The sequence below is a fragment of the Pelodiscus sinensis genome, chromosome 27, assembly GCF_049634645.1.
Source record: "Pelodiscus sinensis isolate JC-2024 chromosome 27, ASM4963464v1, whole genome shotgun sequence".
In the NCBI taxonomy this organism is placed as follows: domain Eukaryota; kingdom Metazoa; phylum Chordata; order Testudines; family Trionychidae; genus Pelodiscus; species Pelodiscus sinensis.
This window is the reverse complement of record NC_134737.1, coordinates 6,576,752-6,600,204: the sequence shown is the minus strand read 5'-3', so window position 1 is coordinate 6,600,204 and position 23,453 is coordinate 6,576,752. Positions and strand designations below refer to the sequence as shown.

Sequence of the window (23,453 nt, the reverse complement as noted above, 5' to 3'; positions counted from 1 at the left end):
TAGAAGTCTGGCTAGGAGCTGCTCTTTTATTTACATTAACCTGATTAACATTCCGTGTAGCACACAATTATCTGACTGTTTCATGCCCACTGCAAACAGGGCCAAATCCCAGGGAGAGCCAAGGTGCTTTCTGACTTCAGAAAAGGAATAGAAGGGGAGGAGTCCACACAAAGCCATACAGGCAGGGCAGAAACAAAAGACTAAACTTAGCAAACACCCCAGCCAGTAAAGACTTAACGGAAGCTCAACATTTTCTCCATTCCTTTCTAAACAAATCAGTGGGGACATTTTGGATCTGGTCCCCTACAGAGGAACATGTTGCCCTGGGCATGAGGCAGAGAATTCTGAGAGTGATAATTATGGTTTCTACACTTAAGCTTCCCCTTTGAAACATGAAAACTGCTGTGCCGTTAAATGGTGTGTCTGAACCAGTAAGGGAGATGGTCTGCTTCCATCTCCACGGTCTTGCTTATGTACGACTGCAGACATTCTTGCAGCTGCATTGGCACCAACCTCTAGTGTAAATAGGCAAAAGTGCAATAAGCTGCAATGCACTGATTACAGCTTACCCTCTGCTTGAAACCATGTCAACCCATGCCACTGCAAATGGCAACCTGGTCCAGAATTTAGTGTGTTAATGGAGATGGTTCCCCACAGAAAGTTGTTCCCAACACCATCTAAACTATGAGATCACCATTTGGATTAGACATCCACGTGGACTGTCTCTGTGTCCATCTCTACTGCTGTAGGATGAGTGTTGATGGGAATCACTGCTACTACAGACCCATTGCTGAGGGGTTCTAGCTGGTTCAAGTACCAATGGTTCAACTCTCTATTTTAGATACATCCTTATACTTCAAGGGATAAGGAGGTTTCATGGAAAAAGCTGTACCATTGTATGTTTCTTTTTAAAAACAAACAAACATGCAGGTAGCTTGTGAAAGTTGAATTTGGGGTGGTAGACTCCCTGCTTGAGAGTTGGCAATGCAAATACGACAGCCTTCTTCTGAAGCCAGCTAAGGGATAGCACGGAAGAGAGAGATGCTTGATTAAAGGCTTGAGTTACCTAGCTCAGCGGGAGTGGGAAGTGTTAAACTGAAGGGGGATCTTCTGTCATGGAAGTAGCAAATCCTGCTCAATACTTACGCAGACCCCTACAAAGTTTATGGGAGGAAACGGACTCTGTCACAGGCTTGGCATAGAAAGGAGGGCACCAGGGAGGGGAAATGAGGGTTTTTTCCTGTTTTGGCAAAATTTGTTGTTTTGATGGAAAATTTTGACTCTCTATTGAAGAGCCAGGTGTAGAAGAGACGAATCCCTTCCCTGCAATAATATATTCATGTAAGAATATTAAATAAAGGAAATAATCTGCAATCCCATTTTATTAGCTTCAAATCAAGTTTTTAGTTTGCTCAGAAATTTAATATAATTTTAGTACATCTGTTGTCAAAAAACCCCCATGTGCATAGAAGCACACATTATTTAGGAAAGTACAAGAATCAGTTTATTCAGTGATTTCCAAGGTATTTCATTGTAGCACACCTTATTCCAATATATTCTTCACCAAGAATAGAGAGAGCACTTACCATTCCAATGTACACATCTGTGGAACAGTGCAGCAGAAAGGACTTAACTTGTTTCCAGCATTGTGTAAGTAGTGCATGCAATAGGGCTTGTCTGTACTTACCCAGAGATCGACACTCCAGAGAGAGATTGATCTCCTGGGTTTTGACTTAGTGGGTCTAGTAAGGACCTACTAAACTGACTGCTGATGGTATCCCCCATTGCCCCCTGCACTCCATCATGTTGCAAGGAGTAAAGGAAGTCGATGGGAGAGTTTCTCCTGTTGACCTCCCGCAGTGGGGATGCCGCAGTAAGTCATGGTAAGATACATCGACTCCAACTACTCTATTCACGTAGCTGGAGTTAGATATCTTAGTTCAACTTTCTCCCTCAGTGTAGACCTGGCCTTAGTGGCTTTCCCCCTATTTTCACTTGGGAACAGTATCTGGATCACAGACCCCTTCTTGGCAACTGTTTGATTAACAATGAAAACTTAAGTGAAAGGAAACATTTTTTCAATAGCCTAACGAGAGATGCTTAATCCTAGTCAACTACAGCACTTTTCAGGAAAGCCTTTCTCTGGTACAAGTCCCGGGGTAGTAACAATGATGGGCATACAAGTGTAAAACATGCAGGGTTAGACAACACAGTGTTAAAAATGCCAATGGCCTGTCTATACTAAGGCTGCCATCATTGCCATGGAAAGAGTGGGAGATTTCCTGAAAAGTGCTAGTGTAGACACAGCTTCAGTGTGTTAGGGTCCTTTCCTGTGTGGTGCAGAGTGTTCTCAGATCCCCCTACCCTGGAAGGGAACTGGAGTCATTCTGCACCGTACAGAGACAAAACGAGCAATGGAAAACTAAAGATAAAAAGAGAAGAACACGTTTCCTAGGTATCAGCTTATTCGGTGATGAGGGAAAATGGATGAATACACAATTCTGAGTTGCTGCAATTCATACGTCTGGCTCCACAATCACATAGAGTCTCCGAAGCTTACAAAAGAGAGACAGAATTATTTAAAGGCAACAACAACGAGGGAAAGAAATCACTGGCAGGATTTAGTACCTCCTCTGGTGCACTACCAGTTGGAACTATGTCATTAGATCTTGCGAATTTATTACTGCAAATTCTGACTAAGATTTTCAAATGTTTAGTGACTAGGAGAGCTCTTACATGGGACTTCAGGATGTGCTGAGCACCCACCTTCAGAAAAACAAGCCCCAGGGAAGTGTTTCAGCATAAGTGTTTTCTGAAATGTTCATAGGCAGGAAGTGGATGGAGAAGGCTCAAGAGAGGGCACATGCTCTATGGCCTTATCAGTATGTTGCTAGCATCCCTTGAGGCGCATATATCCATCCATTACACAAATAAAATGCATCACAGTCCAGGACAAATGGAAGCAATGGATGGCATGTGAGCAAAAGGGAAGGTCTGCTTAGAAATGGCAAAAGCAAGCTTGCTGCAATATCAGGGGCATTATACAGCAGGCTCCACAGACATACTGCTGGGGAGTACACAGTTAGCATTTAATTAGGGTGATCATACTTCCCAAAGGGCAATAAGGACAATATACAGGGCTGGCCCAAACTGCTGGCCTGGGCTTCCCCTGCACAGGGCTGGTATCGCTCCCCTGCTCCTCCCCTCCCCGCAGGGCTGGCATTATCGCTCACCCCCTGGGGTGCGCGCCCCACTTTTTTTGGCAAAAGTAGGCATTTGTTGCATTGCTCTTGCCAACTGATGATCAATTGGCAAGAGCAAAATAGGACAAATGTCCACTTTTGCTAAAACAGCTAGGACGGTGCTTAAAAAGGGACTGTCCCGGCCAAAATGGGACCTATGATCACCCTACATTGAATATCATATTTAAAGCTGCACAGCACCAAGATTTTTAAGCTTCTGGGGCTTGATCTTGCAAAGTTCTCAGTGTCTTCAGCTTCTATTAAACTCAGCTCAGCCCCTTGCAGACTGGTGCTTTAGTGTTTTGGGAATATCTATAACGACCCATTTGGATGAAATTCGCCCCTATGTAGAGGGTCAGGACAAGGCACAGGCATCACTTAAATCCTAATTAAATTCTTATTTAGTGGGACTTAAGCCCTCCAGATAGGACTTTGGTGGTGCCTAGGCCTTGCATTGGCTTTTTCCACAGAGATGAATTATATTATAGTACAGTAATGGGGTGGGGTTATGAAAGGAGATGGCTATTTCTAGAAAATAAATCTCTTTTCTGGCTATTTCCACCAGTTTTTCCCATGTCGTGCTTGTTCCATCTCCTGAACATTGCCTCCACCAAGGTCCGTCCCACAATGTCTTCCCTTAATATTAGCATGAATAGAATGGCTGCAGGTGAAACCAAGGAGATGAAGTGGTGTAGAGATCAGAGGGTTTTTTTCCACTGCTCCAATTCTCTTCTGATATTTCAAGCTTCCCTTTACTTTTTGGCAGGCTTTATATCTGCCAAGAGCAGCTTCATTGCTTTCCATCTCTAGGCAAATCGCTGTTCTCAATAACCTAGTTCCAGAACAGGGCCATGTTGATAAGTAGCTGCTTTGTGCACCCCACGTCGCTGCTATCCCATGATTCACCTCGAGAGCTGCTCCTCTCCCCGTTTCTTTTGTCTTAGAGCTCGTGGGATTCTGCATGAGGCTTTGGGAGCTTGCTGATATCAGAGTTCTGAATCAGCTGGTAGAGAAATTCCACTTGTTTCTCATAACCCTCAACTGAGATCCTTTCATTCAACCCATGGACTCTGTTAAAGGGAGAAGAAGATTTTTTCATTACAATAGGCATGAGCCACATAGGGTTGCCAGATGATTTAACCAAAAATACTGAATGCCCCCCCACCAAAAAAAACCAAACACTGGGGAAAAAATTCTGTTGAGAAAAAAAAAAGGGGGGAGACCAAAGTTGTTGAGGGGAAAAAAAACAACAGCGTGGCCCCTTTAAGAAACGCTTTTGAGGCTTTTTGGCCCTAACAGGGTGCCGGCAGCTGCCCGCCATCTTGCCGCCCTGCACCAGGCCAGGAGGCTCCCCTGCGGAACCCGGTAAGCACCCGGGATTTTTGCCTCCTGGCCGGGAAAAAAAAATCAGAAAATACCAAACATTTTAGGTGTTCGGTATTTTCTGATTTTTTTTACCGGACAGGAAGCGAAAATACCAGGCTGTCCGGTTCAGTACGGGACACCTGGCAACCCTAGAGCCACCTGCATGGGAACTGAAAACCCAGCCCAGAGTCCAGGCTGCTGATTCCCAAGTTCTCTTTATAAAGGTTCAGGCATGACAGGACGTAAGTAGGAAACAGCATGAGACACACAAAAATCTGCAGAAGAATGCACTAAGCAACAGGGCCATCTTTAAAATATATGGGGCCCTATGCAACTGAGCCCCCACATCTCCCCAAGGCTTTTGCCGGGGACCTGGGGCTTCCCTCCTCCCCCCACATGTGGCTTCTGCCAGGGGCTTAGGGCCTCCCCCCATGCAGCTTTTGTCAGGGCTCGAGGCTTCCCTGGGGCCTGCATAGCAGCAGATGCTGAGGGCTCCTGTCTGTCCCCAGTCTGCTAGGAGGGAGCCCTCTGTTAATGGCTGGCTGCTGGCCAAGAGGAGCAAGGGTGGAGGGGGCAGGGAGAAGATCTGCCACCAGGAGAGAACATCCTGGGGGAGGGGTCAGAGAAGAACCAGGCAGCGGAGATGACAGAGTTGTCCTTAGGCATACAAGCACATATGGTTGCATAGGGGCACCCAAAAATTAAGTGCCCCTAATTTTCAGGTGCCCTACACAGCCGTGTATTTCATGTATGCTAAGCATAATCTGTTCCTGAGGCCAACATGCCTGGTTTACTGATTCTAAGGCCAGAGCACAGTGGGTAAGGCCATGGGGTGGATAGACAGGGCAGAAAAGTGGAAGTGTGACAGTACCCCAGGTCCCACTCCCTGCACTGACATACCACAGCCCTTCGAGTCTGAATGCAGAACAGCTACTTGAGTAATTTGTGACTATTTCAGTTCCGTTCATATGGAAGATAAAATTGATGTGCTAGCAAGTGAACCAGCTCCTAGCATGGTTACCCATATCTTCACCTAATTCCCAGCTTTAAAGGGTTAATGAAGTGGGAATACCAGGTGTGTGCTGGCATGTGGCCATGCATACTGAACACAGGCTTCCTACTAGAACCCATGTCTGCAGGAAATGTGTGGCCTCGGTGAGTCTGAAGCGCCTATACTGCCACACCACAGTCTACAAAGCTGGGTTTCATTCTCTAGGCCAGTGCATACTAATTTTCTTTGACTATCGTCCCCACCCTAGAACATTCCCCGCCCTAGAATAGAATAGAATACCTGGGTACATCATCCGGTTTAAAGACTACTGGGTTAAATCGATAAATGGCATTTGTGAGATTAGTGAAGTGCCGGCTGTCTGTGTTGCCAATACAAATACCTGGAAAACAAACCCACAGGTCAGGTTGTCTCAACACAAATGCAGCCAATCAGCTGCCAAGGAAAAAGGCTTTGTGAATGCTGCATTTCAACAGGATCTCAAAGCATGTTGAAAACTTAAAACTCCCTTTGAAAACAAATTATTGTTCCCATGTTAGCATAGGAAGTAAAGAATGCTGGAACTCTTTAGCAACGAGAGAAGCCGAGCATCATGACACAGTAGCTTCAATGGGAATTGTGGTGCCTGGCATCTGTCAGGATCATGTTTTTATTCTGTATGTCAGTTTCAAGCTTAGGTCCCTATCCCATAAGCTGTGCAGCACCAGTGTGGAACAGCTGGCATAATAAGGGCTTTAGATGGCAAGGTACCGCACAGAAGAAGAAAGATGGGTTTGCCAGTCATAGAATCATCGGGTCAGAAGAGACCTCACGAGGTGATCTAGTCCAACTCCTTGCAGGACTAATCCCAATTACATCATCCCAGCCACGGCTTTGTCAAGCTGAGACTTAAAAACCTCTAAGGATGAAGATTCCACCACCTCCCTAGATAACTCATTCCTGCACTTCACCGCCCCCCTTCTCCCAGTGAAATATTTTTTTCTAATATTCAACCTAGACCTGCACAGAGACTCAATTCAGGGTTCATTATTTCTGCCAAACTCCTGTTTGCTTTTTTTTTATTGCCATCATAACTCTCCCCCATAAACACACACAGTTTAGAGCAGAGAGAGAGAACCTAGTAGAAGAGGGAACAACAGATGTTCCCAGTCACTGACAGCTGGTGGAGGAACACACAGAAATGATAACAAAGAAGGGGGCGAGACAGGAATGTGGAAGTATAAGAGGAAACAATAATCATTATGTGTTTGCGTTACCTGGAGCTACGCTGCCAACATCAGGGAAAACATCCAGCAGGGTTCTTCGGAAAATCTGGACTCCAAAGGCACGATCATCCCATGGGCTGATAGGGAGCGGGTCAAAGGCTTCCTGTATGTCTATCTTCACTCTGTCATCAGCAATAGTGTTTTTGACTATCTCTAGCACCTATGGATATACCCAGAGGAATAAGTAAGTAAAGGGAATGAGAGTTTTCTTTGTGGATGACTGTGTAGGTGTCAGCTTCAAGGCTTGCCTTGTAAATGAACAGCCAGCTATGGCTCCAAAAGAAGATAATCACTCAGGCTGGGAAGCATGTAATGGCCTCATGGTGGAAGTCTGTTTTCCTCTCACACACCTACTCTTCGCATTGAAGGTCAAATTACTTTCAAGGCAATTACTTATGTGTCACTGCTTCAAAGGGCCTTCTTAGCCCCGTACCAAGGGCTATCACCCAGCTTGATCAGTCAAGTGAATGAAATTCCAGCATGATCTTTGTCCAGAGAGAGGGGACTGACTGATTTACAGATAATAGGCTATGTCTATGGGATAAGAGAGAAGGTCCTTGTATGGACTGATAACTGGTTTTAAGACAGGATAGGAATAAATGGTAAGTTTTCAGAGTGGAGAGAGAAAATTAGTGGGGTCTCCCAAGGGTCTGTCCTGGGACCCATCCTATTCAACTTATTTATAAGTGATCTAGAGAAAGGGGTAAAGAGTGAGGTGGCAAAATTTGCAGATGATACTAAACTGCTCAAGATAGTTAAGACCAAAGCAGACTGTGAACAGCTTCAAAAAGATCTCACCAAACTAAGTGACTGGGCAACAAAATGGCAAATGAAATTTAATGTTGATAAATGTAAAGTAACGCACATTGGAAAAAATAATTCCAATTATACATACAATATAACGGGGACTAATTTGTCTACAACTACTCAAAAGTGATCTTGGAGACATTGTGAACAGTTCTCTGAAAACATCCACTCAGTGTGCAGCAGCAGTCAAACAAGCAAATAGAATGTTAGGAATCATTAACAAAGGGATAGAGAATAAGACAGAAAATATCTTATTGTCTCTACATAAAACCATGGTACGCCCACATCTTGAATTCTGCATACAGATGTGGTCTCCTCATCTCAAAAAAGATGTCTTGGCATTGGAAAAGGTTCAGAAAAGGGCAACAAAAATGATGAGGGGTTTGGAATGGGTCCCATATGAAGAGAAATTAAAAAGACTGACTTTTCATCTTAGAAAAGAGGAGGCTAAGGAGCGATATATTACAGGTCTATAAAATCATGACAGTTATGGAGAAAGTGAATAAGGAAAAGTTATTTACTTGTTCCCGTAACATAAGAACTAGGGGTCACCAAATGAAATTAATAGGCAGCAGGTTTAAAACAAACAAAAGGAAGTTTTTCTTCACTCGGCACACAGTCAACCCATAGAACTCCTTGCCAGAGGATGTGGTGAAGGCTAGGACTTTAACAGGGTTCAAAAAAGAGCTAGACAGATTCATGGTGGTTAGGGTCCATCAATGGCTATAAGAACATAACATAAGAACATAAGAATGGCCATTCTGGGTCAGACCAAAGGTCCATCCAGCCCAGTACCCTGTCTGCCGACAGTGGCCAATGCCAGGTGTCCCAGAAGGAGTAAATTGAACAGGTAAGGATCAAGCCATCTCTCTCCTGCCATCCATCTCCACCCTCTGACAAACAGAGGCTGGGGTCACCATGCCTTACTCATACTGGCTAATAGCCATTAATGGATTTAACCTCCGTGAATTTATCTAGTTCTCTTTTAAACCCTGTTATAGTCCTCAGGCAAGGAGTTCCACAGATTGACTATGCGCTGTGTGAAGAAGAACTTCCTTTTATTTGTTTTAAACCTGCTGCCCATTAGTTTCATTTGGTGGCCTCTAGTTCTTATATTGTGGGAAAGAACTATTAGCCAGGATGGGTAGGAATGGTATCCCTAGCCTCTGCTGTCTGGAAATGGGTCACAGGGGAGGGATCACGTGAGGATTACCTGTTGTGATCCCTCTCTTTGGGGCATCTGGTATTGGCCACTGTCGATACTGGGCTAGGTGGATCATTGGTCTGACCCAGTATGGCCGTTATTATGTCTCTTTTTTATGGGATCAAGTGTCAAAACTGCTCAAGTGTGAGAGATCAGGCCACTTTCTAATGGGCATGGCTGCAGCTGACAAAAAATAAGCCTTAATACTACTATGTAAGCTTGAATGGTCCATGTCAAGGTTCCCAAACAATGAATTACCATGTGCCCGCGGCAGTATGCAAGCTTGATGTTTCATCAATTCACTTTACAATTTTTAAGGGGCGGTATGTGAACTAATGAAGTTGGGAGCCACTGGCCTATGTGTTACTCTGAAGCAAGAGTGACTCCTAAAAGGCTACTTAATTTTATTTCATTGTCATATTGCTCCCCGCATCCCTGTTCCCTGAGCCCCCTCTAGGGGAGTGCAACATGACAGTACCTGTAAGAAATTTAAGTTATGTTCACCCCTGCTTCTATGGGAGCCTTAAGTGGAGCATATTACAACAGCTCACTGCGGAGGTGGCAGAAGCATGGATGATCTTAGAGGCATGGCAAGATCTACAAGAGAGAGGAAAGCCTGACATCTCCAGACCAGTCAACAACTGCCTATTTCAAAGTTCTAGGAAAGTTAAGTAAATGACATGTCAGTGATCAGTGTCATGATAAAACAAAACAGGTGAACAAAAATGGAACATGCAGACCGTACCTCTTCAACCGTTTGTGATGGGTGGATCCGAAAATTCACAGTCGCTTTTGCAGAAGGCGGGATGACATTGGACTAAGGGGGAAAAAAAGTCTCAAACATACAGAGAAAGCCAGAAGCAGGTTCAAAGGACTATCCCAGAACTGCCACTCGAATATGATATCATCTTAAGAAGCACTGCTATCAAAAAGTTTAATGTGCTGCTCATGCAGTTCCAGAGCTCATAGAATAAGGCCCTATTGAAATAAATTCCCCAAGCCTTAAACCAATTGATCACCATAAACTTCAATCATTTGCAACACAAGTAGTTCTATAAGGAATAGGCACTTTTCATTTAGAATTTTTTCTCTATGGGAGAAAGAGGTTGGATTTTTTTTAAAGTAATAACTTCAATGTATCAGACGTCACTCTTCCGAAAAATCCTCCACTGTAGCTGAGTCCATTTTCCCAAAGTACACAAGGCATGTGTGACAGGGCACCTGCCCTGCACTGGGCCTTTAAGCCCAAGCCTCAGGCCTCGAGCCTTAGGGTGGCTGGAAGAACCCAGCTGAAATGGTTAAGCTAATGAGCCCCAGCTGTCAGAGATCTGGGAAGCCCGGGTGGCTAGGCAAGCCCAGCTGCCAGCTATAAAGGGAGAAGCCCAGTTTGCTGGGGGGAAAAGACAGTGTAGGGCTGACTGCAGAGGCAGCAGGAGCTCCTGGGAGGGAGACAGCTGCAGGAGATGGACTGGAGAGGGAAGCTCTCCCTCAGCAGTTGCTGGGGACCCCAGGAGAGGCCTGGAGGAAGGCAGAGGTGAGTTGGTGGCACCTGGAGACTACCTGCTGAGGGGATGCTGGCCTGGAGATTGCAGCCAGCTGGGCAAAGCCAGGTAGGAAGTGGCCCAGGGCAGGAGCGGGAGCCGCCCCTCCTGGCCCGAGAGCCTCGGTGTGTTTTGGCTATCTAGTCCCACTGAGGGAGTGACCCTATACCCGGTTGCTCACAGGGCCCTGGGCTGGGACCTGGTGGAGTAGAGTGGGCCCGGGTCCCCCTACCTGGGGTGTGCCCTGCTACAACAATAATCCGTTTCATGGACTCGGCCTTGTTTAAAGGGCCAGTATGAACTGCTGTGTGGCCGATGATGAGCAACCCATACAGACTGTAACTTGCCCTGAGAGGGACCATGTGAAGACAGTCAAGGGGGCACTGAGGCTACTGGGGGGCGTGCGCCCCTGACAGCATGGCACATATATGTCATTTAACAGCATAAGTACAGATACATCATTCCAGTTTTCTACACAATATGTTTTACGCTTTGTTAAGTATGCAAGTTACACAGGCCAGGTCTATACTAAAGGAGAATCACACCCACAGTCTTTGAACACAAACAGTGAGAAAGCAAAGCAAACAACATGTTATTTCTCTTCTCACCACTCAGGGTCACTGTTTACCTATGATAGCTTGTTTTCTAGACAAGTGACCATTTTCACAGTAAAGCTCTTCTTGGAGGACAATGGTATGCAAACTATAATTGCTCTGACTGGTGGTCCCACGGCTCCAGTTCCCAACCATTCTGGGTAATTGCACTTATCTATTGGGTTAAGACCTTGGCTGTACCAGTCAGAACCTGCTGCCCCACACTCTGCTGTTTTTACTTTAATCCAGTGTGGATTTAAGGCTACTGTAAACACCATTCTTGTGATCATGGGACAAAGGCCCCCATGTGTAGTAGGAAGTTGTCCTGTAGCTGACAATTGTTGGACCAAAGTTTCAATCATGCTTTTGTGTAACAGGGTTGAAGACGTTTTTAACTTGTCTACATTAGCTGTTCAATCATTCTCCACACCGGTTTAGAAGGAACTGAATAACAAATATTGTCATCAATTAAGTCATTTTCTACTGTACACTCTAAGGTTTGAGCTGGGCTACACTTTCAGTTGGAGTGAGGTTGGCAGAGCACGAAGGCCCAGAGTAGAGACCGAGTTTAAAATTAATAGTAAGAGGAGACTGGAGAGTCATTCATATTGGTACATCTAGCAGTTATATAGGAACCACCATTCTCAATAATACAGGACCACTGTAGAATCATAGAGCTGGAAGAGACCTCAGAAGGTCATCAAGTCCAGCCCCCTGCTCAAGGCAGGACCAATCCCAACTAAACCATCCCAGCCACCGCTTTGTAAAGCCAGGACTTAAAAACCTCTAGGGATGGAGATTCCACAACCTCCCTAGGTAACCCATTCCAGTGCTTCACCACTCTCCTAGTGAAATAGTTTTACCTAATATCCAACCTAGACCTCTCCCACTGTAACTTGAGACTGTTGCTCCTTGTTCTGCCATCTGTCACTCTCTCCATCCTCTGTTTGGAACCTCCCTTCAGGAAGTTGAAGTCTGCTATCAAATCCCCCCTCACTCTTCTCTTCTGCAGACTAAATAAGCCCAAATCTCTCAGCCTCTCCTCGTAGGTCATGTGCTCCAGTCCCCGAATCATTTTGGTTGCCCTCCACTGCACCCTCTCCAATGCATCCAATTCTTTTCTATAGTGTAAACTTCAATCATTTACGACACCGGTAGTTACATAGGAATAGGCATTTGTCATTTAGAAATGTTTCTTTCTGCGAGAAAGGGCTTGGAAGGCTCTTCTCACGCTACCCGTAGGAAAAATCAAATGCACACATGACGCTACCTTGATTCCTGCATTAAACATGGTGATAGCTGTGGTGGTCCGAATCAAGGCATTGGTGGAGGGCTTCTGCTCAAAAATTCTGCATGAATATAAGTTTTTGAAAGGAGTTGTGTATTTATAAAAGATATAAATACAACAAAAGCGAGAATTACGTTGATTAGAGACTGACCTATGCATTAGCAGAGGAGTTACAGTATGTTTCATGTATTGATTAAAGCAAGGTAAGTGTGTTAGTTTCATAAACTGAGACATAGGATGGCTGATTTCCAGGGAAGAGCAACCTTACTGGCAAGAAAACAAAAGGACTAAAGCTTCTAAATCAGGGATTTCAAACTCCATTTACCAGAGGGCCAATGCCAGTTCTCAAGTCCTCTTAGTGGGCTAGCCAGCACCCCTCTCTGGCAGCTCCCAGCCCTGGCTACTACCCTGCGCTCTGCACTCTGTGTGTCCCATAGTCCTGCCTGCCACCCCAGGGTGATTTAACCTCTCCCCAGATACTTCCGGTGCCACCACTGGGAGCAAAGCGGGGCTAGAGCAGCTTCTGACTGCTAGTGCTGTGCATCCCTGTAACCTGAGGGAGGTGAGTGCCAGTAGGCCCTGTGATAGCTGCCCCACCTGTCCTATGGATGAGATGGTCCCCCATACTCAGGTTAGTCCATGGGGCTTTGGGCGAGCGGTGGGCGGGCCCTCTCACACTCATTGTGGCGGCGGGAGCCGCGGGGAAGCAGAGCTACACTCTGCCATCTCCCAAGCCAGCATGTGCTGGGGCTGAGGCACTCCACTTTTTGCTGCCATAGTGAAGCAGAGCGAGTGGGCAGGCCCAGTAGATGGCAGCAGAACAGAGACTGCCATGGTGAATGCAGGGGTGGGGAGAACCTGCTTCTACTCTGTGCCAAGTCCCTCAGTAATCCCTGAGACGCTATCCCTCAAGGGACGGGGCCTGAGAGAATGGGTGCAACGAGGGAGAAGAGGGCGGAGCAGAGGTGGAAAGAGGTGCGGGGGGAGCAGGGTCTGGATCTGTGGGAAGGGTAAGGACACCCTTCCCTGGGCCGCAGGCTGTGTGGGCCTGATTGCAGGCTATGAATTTGGAACCCCTGTTCTAACTGGACATTGGTTCCCGTATTTCATGGGGCCAGAGGCTGAGAGTGTTGAAGAAGGGATGTGTTCCCTTACCTACTGATGACAGGCGAGAACAGCCACAGGTTGCTCATGACGAGATTGAGAGGAAAACTGAACTAAGAGGCAAGAGAAAACAAAGATGCACCAATTATCAAAATTTAAGTTTAATGATGACACTGCCCAGGGGCAGAACACGGGTTAAGGGTTCACTTCTATGTATAAAAGGGATGCTGCAGTAGGAGAACTATGCACTGAAGCTTTGAATTCTCCTTTCTAAGATAAGCCATTTTAATAGAGATTAGGAAACCCCTTCAGTAATTCACAGGTTTGGGACTACTTTTAATTCATTAATATTAATTACGTGAAACTTGAGAATGAAGCTACAGTTGAATCCTTACCTCTGAAGCCAAGTACTCAAGAGTCATGATTTCTGGCCCCTGACCAAAGAGATTGGGCATGGGATTCTGCTCCAGCCTACAACAAGCAAACGAGCATTTGAAAACAAAACCTTATTCCCCACGTTTGCAGAAAACCACAGGTTGTGTTTTGGTTCATGGACTTGGCCAAGTGCTTTGAGATGCACCCACATCTCTCAGAGCTCACAAATCAAGGAGAAGTTGGAGAACAACTTCATTATGGAATTCAGAGCATTTCTGTCTCATCCGAAGAGAGTCTTTTGGAGGTGGATAAAGAGATAGCCAAGGCTGGCTCTCAATGGGAATGGAGGGACTATGCGGGAAATGTGTACATCTATAAAAACAATGGGCCAAAGATATCAAATCTCTTTTTATTTCAGGCACTTCTATAAACTAACACCCTTGCCCCCATCAGTCTATTGTGTATCCACTGGGATAGGGACACTGAAAAGCCTACAGGGTTTAACATTTTGATACTACACCATATTGATTTGCCTGCACAGCTATCACCTATAGCAAATACAGTCAAAAAAGATTTGTGGAAATTCTGGCAACAGACAAGGAAGGGAACAAAAATAGCTTCATTTCATTTTTGCAGATCCCCATATTCTGGGGTTACTGACTGACACTGGGGCCTCTGGAATAAGTCAGAGTAGCTCTGCTGATGTTCTAATTTGTGCCTGGCTTTTTAGGATCCCTAGGGACCACACCAGGAACTTGAATAGCTGGAGTGCAGAGGTGCTCCAGCAAAGCCCTCTGCCAGCAGTTGCATATCTGCACATTTGAGCCATAAGTTTCAGTTTTTAAACATTCACAGCGAAGTACAGAATCATTGTGTACATTTCCACAAATATGTACAGTGCTGATGTAAAGTCTGTTAAGGAGACTTTGCACGACACTCTAAGTCTGTTACACAGCCAGGTTAGCTCTCACCTGGACAATGCTGCTGCAAGAATACCGATACTCATCTCCTTAGGAGGGGCAGAGGAATGACCTGGCGCGCTTTCCACACTGAAGTTTGCTGTAATTGAACCCTTCTCTGTGATCGCTATTCTGATGAACAAGAAATAATGTTGTCAAGCTGATTCCAAATATTGCATGATGAGAGCGTTCAAGCTCTATAGATTATAGACCAGTGATTCTTAAACATTTTAAGACCAAGGAACACCAAACGATAATTTTTTTTATGGGAAACACCAGGTATTTTTTGTTGGGGGGAAGGCCAGGGGAAGGGGGAAGTTATTGAGAGAAAAGGGGTCAGGGGAAAGTTATTAAGTTATGCTGCCAACCTCAACTGCAAATAATGAATTTTATCTTTAAAAAAATCTATAGGCAGCTATTAGAGACAGCCTAGAAGACAGATATGTAAAAAAATGGGCCTCTCGACCCTCAACCCAGTGACTATGCTGCAAACTAGCCAAATTTGCCTACTCAAGTGAACAAGGAGGCATCACAACTATGTGGTTTAGTCACTAGTGGGATGAAAACATAAGGGTGGGCTTCCCAAACAAGCGAGGGTGCCCAATCTCTGCAATGCTGAGGGAGTCATAGAAAATCTGACAGGAACCTGAGAGCCACACACAAATGTATACAAGTGTACAATATACTTAATTTTACGCACACAGCAGTAACATTTGCTTCTATTTATATTTTCGCTGAGATGAGCAGAAATTGCAATCAAATCATCAGCAATACAACCCTATACTGTAGATTCTTGGCTGTGTCTTTACCAAGGAAGAAAAGGTAGCTGCAGGATCAGAAGGCCTTTATGTTGAATTACAGATACCTCTGCATTAGTCCAAACTAGGAGAATCTCTTATACTTACCTATAAAGCCAGGGATTGGACTCATTGTGTTAAATTCTCTACTTTATTCACTTACAGTGGTACTGGCTTCTTTATTCCCTTCAAGAACCCATCCAGGATAACGCTTCCCTCATCTAGCAGGAAAACAAGCTTCACTCCTCTAGTTTCCAGCAGAGCTGCAATCTTCATTGCTCCCTTACGACCAGAAACCTAGGAGACTCCCAATCAGAGGAATTGCCATGCCAAAGTACACAAGCAATCCATCTAGCACAGTATCCGGACTCTGATGGTAGTCAGTTACATGAGGAAGGTGCAAGAAACCCTAGAGTGGGCAATGATGAAATAATCTGTCCCTAGGGAGAAGTTTCTTTCTAACCCCAGTCAATTAGTGGTTGCTTATACTGTGAAGCAAGACAGTTTACGATCCAGTTTAATATAAGTGAAAAATGGTCTCATTATTCATGAGAAGCCTCAGTGCTACCTCACAGCAATGAGCTCTACAGCTTAATTAGGCATTTTATTAAATGGTATTTAATATTATCATCTCTTGTCTTTGAATTTCACAGAATGATACTCTTGTCTTTATGAGAATGGGTAATTCTGCTGCCTGATCATTCTCTATTTCTTATCCCTATGTCATTCTGTTAGATAACACTGTTCACCGGGAACAGTCAAATACATCTTAACCTGGATTTTCACATTACACCCATATATTGTATTTTTAATGTCTGACAGCCATAGGAAAGCAATACCAATGAACAGAATGGATTTACCCTTTTCCTTTCTGCTGAGCAAAACCCTGATGCCCATGTCACTGAGAGCTCAACCTGTCAATATATACCTATGACTGCAATGCTCAGGAGTGATTTGTCAGTGCAACAGTGAGAAAATCATTAGAGGTTATAATAGTAAATAATGTTTAGAAAGTTGACTGAGCCAAGTACAAGGACAACATAGGTAACTGTCAATCCAGGAATCAAGTTGCTGTTATAGGAGGAAATGAGAGACCAGATGAAAGAAATACCTCTTCATCATGCCCAATGCCGATATAGAAAGACCTGCGAGGTCTGTAGTCTCTTCTCAGCAGAAATTCTAGAGCTTGCAGAATACCCTGTGTAACAGAAGCAACACACTAGTCACTGTGTCCTTTTACTCTCTAAGGTTACTAAGAAAAGCACATCCAACTGACTGCAAAGTGAGCATGATTAGGGTCTCTGTCTGATGAAACTCTTCGCTGAGCCTTTAAATTATATCTAAATTGCATACAGTATGCCTCTCACTAGTTGTAGCAAAGCTATTACTTTAATGAGGATTAGCTTTCTATACAAAAGCAGAGAGAGGAAAGTCAGAACAGTGGTGATGAATTTTGTAATCCATTAACACAGGGCTACTCAATTTTGGAAGCCCCGGGGGCCACAATGATACTCATAGTACATGCCGAGGGCCACAACTTAAGTGTGGTTGCATATACATGCAAATATATATGCAAATAGCTTATTTCACACTGACAGGCATGAATACAAAGATTAAGGCAAGACTACACAACACACAGGCCACATTTAAGTCAGTGTTGCTGATATTAATAAAATGCATTATTTACTCAATTTCCACCCATATGACAGCACTTGTAATGAGCAATGACAGTCCAGGAATTTATCTAGTAAAACTCATCTCAACAGAAGACCATTATATTGACAACTTTTTGGCTTTGACTCCCACCTGCGGGCCATGTTTTGAACACCGCGTAAAGCCAAATCGCACTGTGGGCCACATGCAGCCCACATGCCACGTGTTGAGTAGCCCTGCATTAATACTTGGGTTTTTTCCAGTCTCATCTATTTTTTTCTTCTTAAACCATGGTGTCTAATCAGCAGTGGTCAGTTTATATTTCTGCTGTCTTACCAGCATGCTTTGCTGCCTCATAAGCTGTAACTGTTAATTTTAATTTAGTTATTTCTGGGGGTTATTACCACCACTATTAGCTAATTAGTTCCAAACCAGAAGTTCTCAAATCACAAAACTATAGGACTGTCAATGATTTACCCAACAGACACTGAACAATAACATCCCTTAAAGCTTTTCATCTCTCTGAAATGAGATGACCGAGAAGACATACTATTGCAGAATTTTTGTTGTCTACTGTCCCTCGTCCATAGATAAAACCATCAAGTTCTTGAGCAGAGAAAGGAGGGACATGCCACCCCTCTTGAGAAGCTGGGACTACATCCATGTGTGCAAGTAGCATGTAGGGCATGAGCTGAGGGTCAGAACCCTGGACAGTGAAGAGATGGCTGTATTCCCCAATGATCTCATGCTGAATGAACTTGGTAGAAAACACATCAGGAAAGACTGTTTAAAAATAAGAGAGAAACATACAAAGGAGAAAAATTAGCAAAAGTTTTTTTTCTATTCCACCACCAAAATTCTTGGGAATGTGACACAAACCCATTAGAATTTTACCATTGACTTTGATGGAAGCATGGTCTCTAGTGAGTTTGAACACACGTGGCAACACAACTACAAAGCTTTATATGTTGCAGGCAGCAGTTGTGCAAGTTTCCCTCAAACAGCTTTACCAAACTGTCTCAATCTGCAGCGGAAATCCTCACTAGAGCCTTGTCTCCCTTGGCAAAAACAGGGCCTAATATTCACCACCACTGCAGCTGTGTTGGATGATGGTTCTTACAGACAGGGCTCAGGCAGGGTTTTTTACCAGATGGTTGTCTAACCCTCTTCAGACCAGGACCATGATGTGGTGGTAATAAGACACCTGTGCTACAGTTTCTACCCACAGTGGAGATGTACCAGCCTGTGTGGTAATACAATCCTCTTTTGAGAAAAAGCAAGACAAAGAGTTCTATACCAAACAAATTATATTCAGAATCAAAACCTTGTACTCATTTTGGTGCCAACTGCCAGCCCTTCTATTAATAAACATGTAGGAATGTAAATTCTGTACCTTTTTTAATATAATTCCCAAATTCTGCCAGGGCTGTTGTATTTTGCTCCTCTGGAGAGAAGGATACCGTTTTAATTTTGATGGCACCTTAAATGAAAATATGAAGCAGAGGATTTTTGTCAATAGTCTTAATTAGTCAGTCCTTTTAACAGTAATTTGAATAGGCGGGAAATTAAGATCCAAAATATTTTGTGGTCTTCAAAGATCCCAAGACACAAGAGAAGAGGTGGTATCCTCAAAGACTTGATCACATTTTAACCTCATTAAGTACATTTGGGCTATACTATGAGTGCCTGCGCTGTTTCATATAGAATGTTCTTCTGAATTGTTGTCTTGTGCACTGTTAAAAACTCAACTGTTCTCTGCTCTGGAAGCAGCTGCATTTCACTGGATTGTGAAGATTAACTCCTTGTCAACATAACATTTTAGGATGACATGCAAATATATTACTAGATTGGAATATAAATATAATTGAGCCAGCTTTTTCAATAAGATTCCTAATGAAAAACATTTCTTTGGACACTCAAGGCCCACTGAAGCACCTCACAGGATCTTGCTGAATGGAAAATGTAAACTGCATCTTTAGATTTATATGGGAACATTGATTTTAACTGGAACATCCTTTATCCCACACAGTGCTGCTCCATGATAGCTCATGATGCCCCACCATGGGCCTGCTCCTATCTACTTCATCAAGGGTCTCTCTAAAGAGGATTTTTTTTGTTTCTAATTAAAAAACATTTCCACCTGCTAAGTAGAAATTCCACTAATTGAACACAGAACTTTTCCTCCGCTTTAATAGTTGTAACTATTGTTTGATGCCTGCCTCTAGTTTTCTACTAGCCACCAATCCTAACGTAATCCATATGCCCCCAACATTTCCTGCAAGAGTCTGTGTCTGAAAGCAAAATACTTTTGCTATATGACAGGGTATCTGCAAGGCACGGGCACAAGATCTGAGCCAGTATAGAGAGAGGGCCTTAATTTCTTTAGTGTGGCAAAAGGCCATCTGAAGTTGTGCAATTGCAAAATGCAAACAAACAGTGTTTTGTATTTCAGAGGAATGAGATATTGGAGAAGATTGTCAGTGGGAGGAAACAAAGGCTGTAAGTGTGTGAAATGCTGGTTCAAGTTAAGACAAGAATATTTGCTGTGGGAAAGCATAATAATTCATTTATTGCCTGGTTTCAGCTTTGAAGTACATTCACCTGGCAGATTCTAAAACACGTATACAACTTTGTGGGCAAGTTTTTCCCTGCTGTCCATTGCAAATATGGTGAAGTCTTAAAGATTCAACTACTTATCATCCCTTTTCTATTATTATGTTTATGAACAAGTAATGAGAAATGGGCCAAGCAACAATAATAGCACCTTGCATTTACAAATAATCTTTGATCCCAAAGTAGTTTATAAAGCAAAACAGTTATACCCCTCAGACACCCAGGTCCCTTGGTTGTGGAATCCCTCAATATCCTCTCTTCCTATTGCATTAATATCTGCATTGGGCCACTCAGCAAGATTGCGATAGCTCATAAAGTCAGGTGTCACCAAGACACAGATGGTAGATGTCAGTGTCCTCCCCTATCTCCAAGACACATCTCCAGGTTTTGCTTGGGATATTGGTTGGGGTCAGAGTATACGTCTGCAAATGTAAATTTACCAGGAATTTTGAGACATATCTGTCAGGACATGCAGTGTTAAAGAGTTCTAACTGGTAACAAGCAGTGCATTACACAGAGGACATATTAAAACATTATTATTCTTTCATTTCTTAGCAGAAGAAATAAATCCTGGGGATTTATTAAGAAGTTATTTTCAATCTTTTTCTGCTGTGGTTTTAATTCCTTCCAGACCACCTACACCATGCACTTTATGTTATGGAAGCAGGGGGGGAAAGGGAAGTAATATACAAATTGCCTTCTGAGGATAAAAAAGGTTGCCAGTTTCAGTGTGGTGTAAAGTGCCTCAGCTGCTAGAGGACAGTCAGGATCAAAGTGCATCAGCAGAGGGGTATCAAAGCTTGAGGATGGGTTAGCTGCTTCCTTGGAAATTTGCCAGTGTCCGAGAAGAGGTGCTGGGAAGGGCAAAGTCAATGTCTAAGGGTAGGCCTACACAGCAACATTATTTCAAAATAACTAGTGTTATTTTGAAATAACTTAGGCTGTGTCTAGACTACATGGCTCCATCGATGGAGCCATGTAGATGAGGGTTGTAGGCAAAGGGAAATGAAGCCGTGACTTAAATAATCGCGGCTTCATTTAAATTTACATGGCTGCCGCGCTGAGTCGACAAACAGCTGATCAGCTGTTTGCCGGCTCAGCACGCTAGTTTGGATGCTCCCGCGCCGACCTGAAAGCCCTTTATCGACATCCCCGTTATGCCTCGTAGGATGAGGTTTACCGGGGATGTCAATAAAAGGCTTTCATTTCGACAGGGGAGCATCCAGACTAGCGCGCTGAGCCGACAAACAGCTGATCAGCTGTTTGTCGGCTCAGCGCGGCAGCCATGTGAACTTAAATGAAGCTGCGATTATTTAAATCGCTGCTTCATTTCCCTTTGCCAAAAAAACAAATCTACATGGCTCCGTCGATGGAGCCATGTAGTTTAGACGTACCCCTAGTCTGCTATTACATAGCAGGCAGTTATTTCGAAATAGTGTCAAAATGCCATCAAGCTAGAGGGTTTCTTACCCCGACTCCTGTAACCCTCATTTTACAAGGAGTAGGGACAGTCAGAGGAAGAGTGCTCTATTTCAAAATAAGTGCTGTTAGGATGCTCCCAGTTTCGAAATAAGCTACGCAATGGACGTAGCTCAATTTGCATAGCTTATTTCGAGTTAAGCCCTGCTGTGTAGACGCACCCTAAGCAAGCCATAAGGGGTGAACAGATACATAAAAGCCAAGTGGCACAGTGGGAAACAGATACTCATCTGGGGCAAGGGGCAGTATGAGCTACGGGAGAGCTAATGTTCAAGCAATTACTGTCTGTGTCTGAGGGCATGTGGTACATATAGGAGGGTGGTGTCCACGGAGGAAATTCTGTTTAGGACACCACATTATAGAGGTCAATGGCCTGGACTGCTTTAGTAGCTGATGAGGAAGCGTCAGTACTTAAGCCAGGGATTTCGAGGGGCACAGTGTCTTCAGGGCAGGCTCAATCCCTGGGGAATCCAGCCGGAGGATGAGTCCTGGTTAGAAAGGGGGTTTCAAAAATGGGGTTTTAGCCCCAAGGGAAATGGCAGCAGGAGGGGACAGGGGCTGGGAGGAGGATCATGATGGAGTTTTAGTGGTCAGAAGGGGCAACTGTTAGGGAATGTAATTTTAGGGATCCAAGGGGGTATCTGCAAAGATGGAATGCTGGTCCCAGGACTGGAAAGAGGCAGGCATTGATGATGGGCAGTCACCAGAGGGATCAAATGGATGGGATTAAGGGAAGGAGTATTTGAGATGGGAGTAGAGTCTCCAGGATTTGTCAAGCAATGGAGGTGATTCTGGGATGGGAGTTTAGCCTAGTGCAGGTACAGATGGGTGGTGGTGGTGTTTAGTCTAGTCTGGGAGCATGAGTTCTCAGGAGTATTAGTTTGGGTAATCTCTGTTGTTGTGATTGGGGGGGCTCTAATCTGGGGGGTGAAGTGTAGTTTGGTGGGAGAATAAATCTGGGAGTGGGGGGTGCTAGTCTGGGGCAGTTCCCCTCAGAAATCAGAAGGGTTAGGTTGAGGGTGTCCCCGTGGGGGCAGAGTTTAGTTAGGAGTGGGAGGTTTGGCTGGAGGTATCCTGAAGGATGGGTGTCAGTAGGGGGGTGGTTGGGGGCTACATGTGGGTGGGAGTTTGGCTGGGAATACCCCCAGGGGTGGCAGGTTTGGCTAAGGGTACCTGAAGGTGTGAGGGTTAGTTGGGGGCTGGGGGGTTTGGCTAGGGGTACCTGAAGGTGTGAGGGTGAGTTGGGAGTTAAACAGTGATGAGGGCTAGTGGGGGCCCAGGGAATCCAGGGGACAGGGCCTGGTGCAGGACCCAGATGGGTTTAGCTGGGTCGCAGGGGGTTCTCCGGGGAGGAGGGTTTGGTTCTGTCAGGTTTAGCTGGGACACAGGGAGCTCCAGGAGGGTTTGGGGGACTCCCTGGGGGGGGGGGGGGGTGTTGGGGGCACAGAGGGTTCCCCGAGGGAGGAGGTTTTGGGGGCATGGGGGAGGTCTCTGGGGGGGACTAGTGGGGGCACGGAGGGAGGGAGGGGGGGTTGGAGGCACGGAGAGTTCCCCAAGGGAGGGGGGAAGGGGCTACGGGGGGTGTCTCTGGGGGGGCTAGTGGGGGCACGGGGGGGCTCCCCGAGGGGGGGGGTTGGGGTAGCGGGACTCCCGGGGGGAGGGGGTTGGGGTAGCGGGACTCCCGGGGGAAGGGGGGCTCCCCGAGGGGGGGGAGGGGGGCTCCCCGAGGGGGGGGGTTGGGGTAGCGGGACTCCCGGGGGGAGGGGGGCTCCCCGAGGGGGGAGGGGGGCTCCCCGAGGGGGGGGGTTGGGGCAGCGGGACTCCCGGGGGGAGGGGGCTCCCCGAGGGGGGGGTTGGGGCAGCGGGACTCCCGGGGGGAGGGGGCTCCCCGAGGGGGGGTCGCGGCCCCTTCACCTTTCAGCGCCTCCTTGAGCTCGTGCCTGTCGCGGGCGCTGAGCTCGAAGCGCAGCGCGGGGCGCCGCCCCAGGATCCGCGGGCCCGGCGCGGGGCGCAGGACGTAGGCCCGCAGCAGCACCAGGGCCAGCAGGGCCAGCGCCCCCCCGCCCAGCCCCAGGCAGGCGCCCCAGGCCGCCCGTCGCCCGGCCATGCCGCTCCGATCGCCCCGCCCTCTGCCCCCGCCCGCCAATCACCAGCCCCTA

At 45.6% G+C, this 23,453-nt stretch overlaps 1 protein-coding gene across 2 annotated transcripts; it reads right to left on the bottom strand.

Moving 5' to 3' along the window:
* Nucleotides 1-1,355: 1,355 nt before the first annotated feature.
* Nucleotides 1,356-23,426, bottom strand: PM20D1 (peptidase M20 domain containing 1). Of its 2 annotated transcripts, XM_075909845.1 has the most exons (13): nucleotides 23,209-23,426; nucleotides 18,596-18,682; nucleotides 17,753-17,985; nucleotides 16,661-16,747; nucleotides 15,713-15,846; nucleotides 14,765-14,884; nucleotides 13,814-13,889; nucleotides 13,470-13,531; nucleotides 12,297-12,375; nucleotides 9,638-9,709; nucleotides 6,873-7,041; nucleotides 5,899-5,998; nucleotides 1,356-4,312 (listed from the first exon to the last, which is right to left on the bottom strand). In XM_075909845.1, the coding sequence occupies exons 1-13, from the start codon at nucleotides 23,399-23,401 to the stop codon at nucleotides 4,183-4,185; spliced, it is 1,542 nt and encodes a 513-aa protein (XP_075765960.1). In that variant the 5' UTR covers nucleotides 23,402-23,426; the 3' UTR covers nucleotides 1,356-4,182. The 2 variants fall into 2 exon arrangements, with proteins under 2 accessions (XP_075765960.1, XP_075765961.1); XM_075909846.1 differs by lacking the exon at nucleotides 18,596-18,682.
* Between the last annotated feature and the right edge of the window lie 27 nt (nucleotides 23,427-23,453).

Excerpts from the sequence above, each read along its gene's own strand:
- PM20D1 (XM_075909845.1), bottom strand. The coding sequence starts at position 23,401 with ATGGCCGGGCGACGGGCGGCCTGGGGCGCCTGCCTGGGGCTGGGCGGG. Across the intron at positions 12,376-13,469 it reads TTCTCGCCTGTCATCAGTAG|AATTTTTGAGCAGAAGCCCT; the intron begins GTAAGGGAACAC and ends ATATTCATGCAG. Across the intron at positions 5,999-6,872 it reads TGTTGGCAGCGTAGCTCCAG|GTATTTGTATTGGCAACACA; the intron begins GTAACGCAAACA and ends TTTGTTTTCCAG.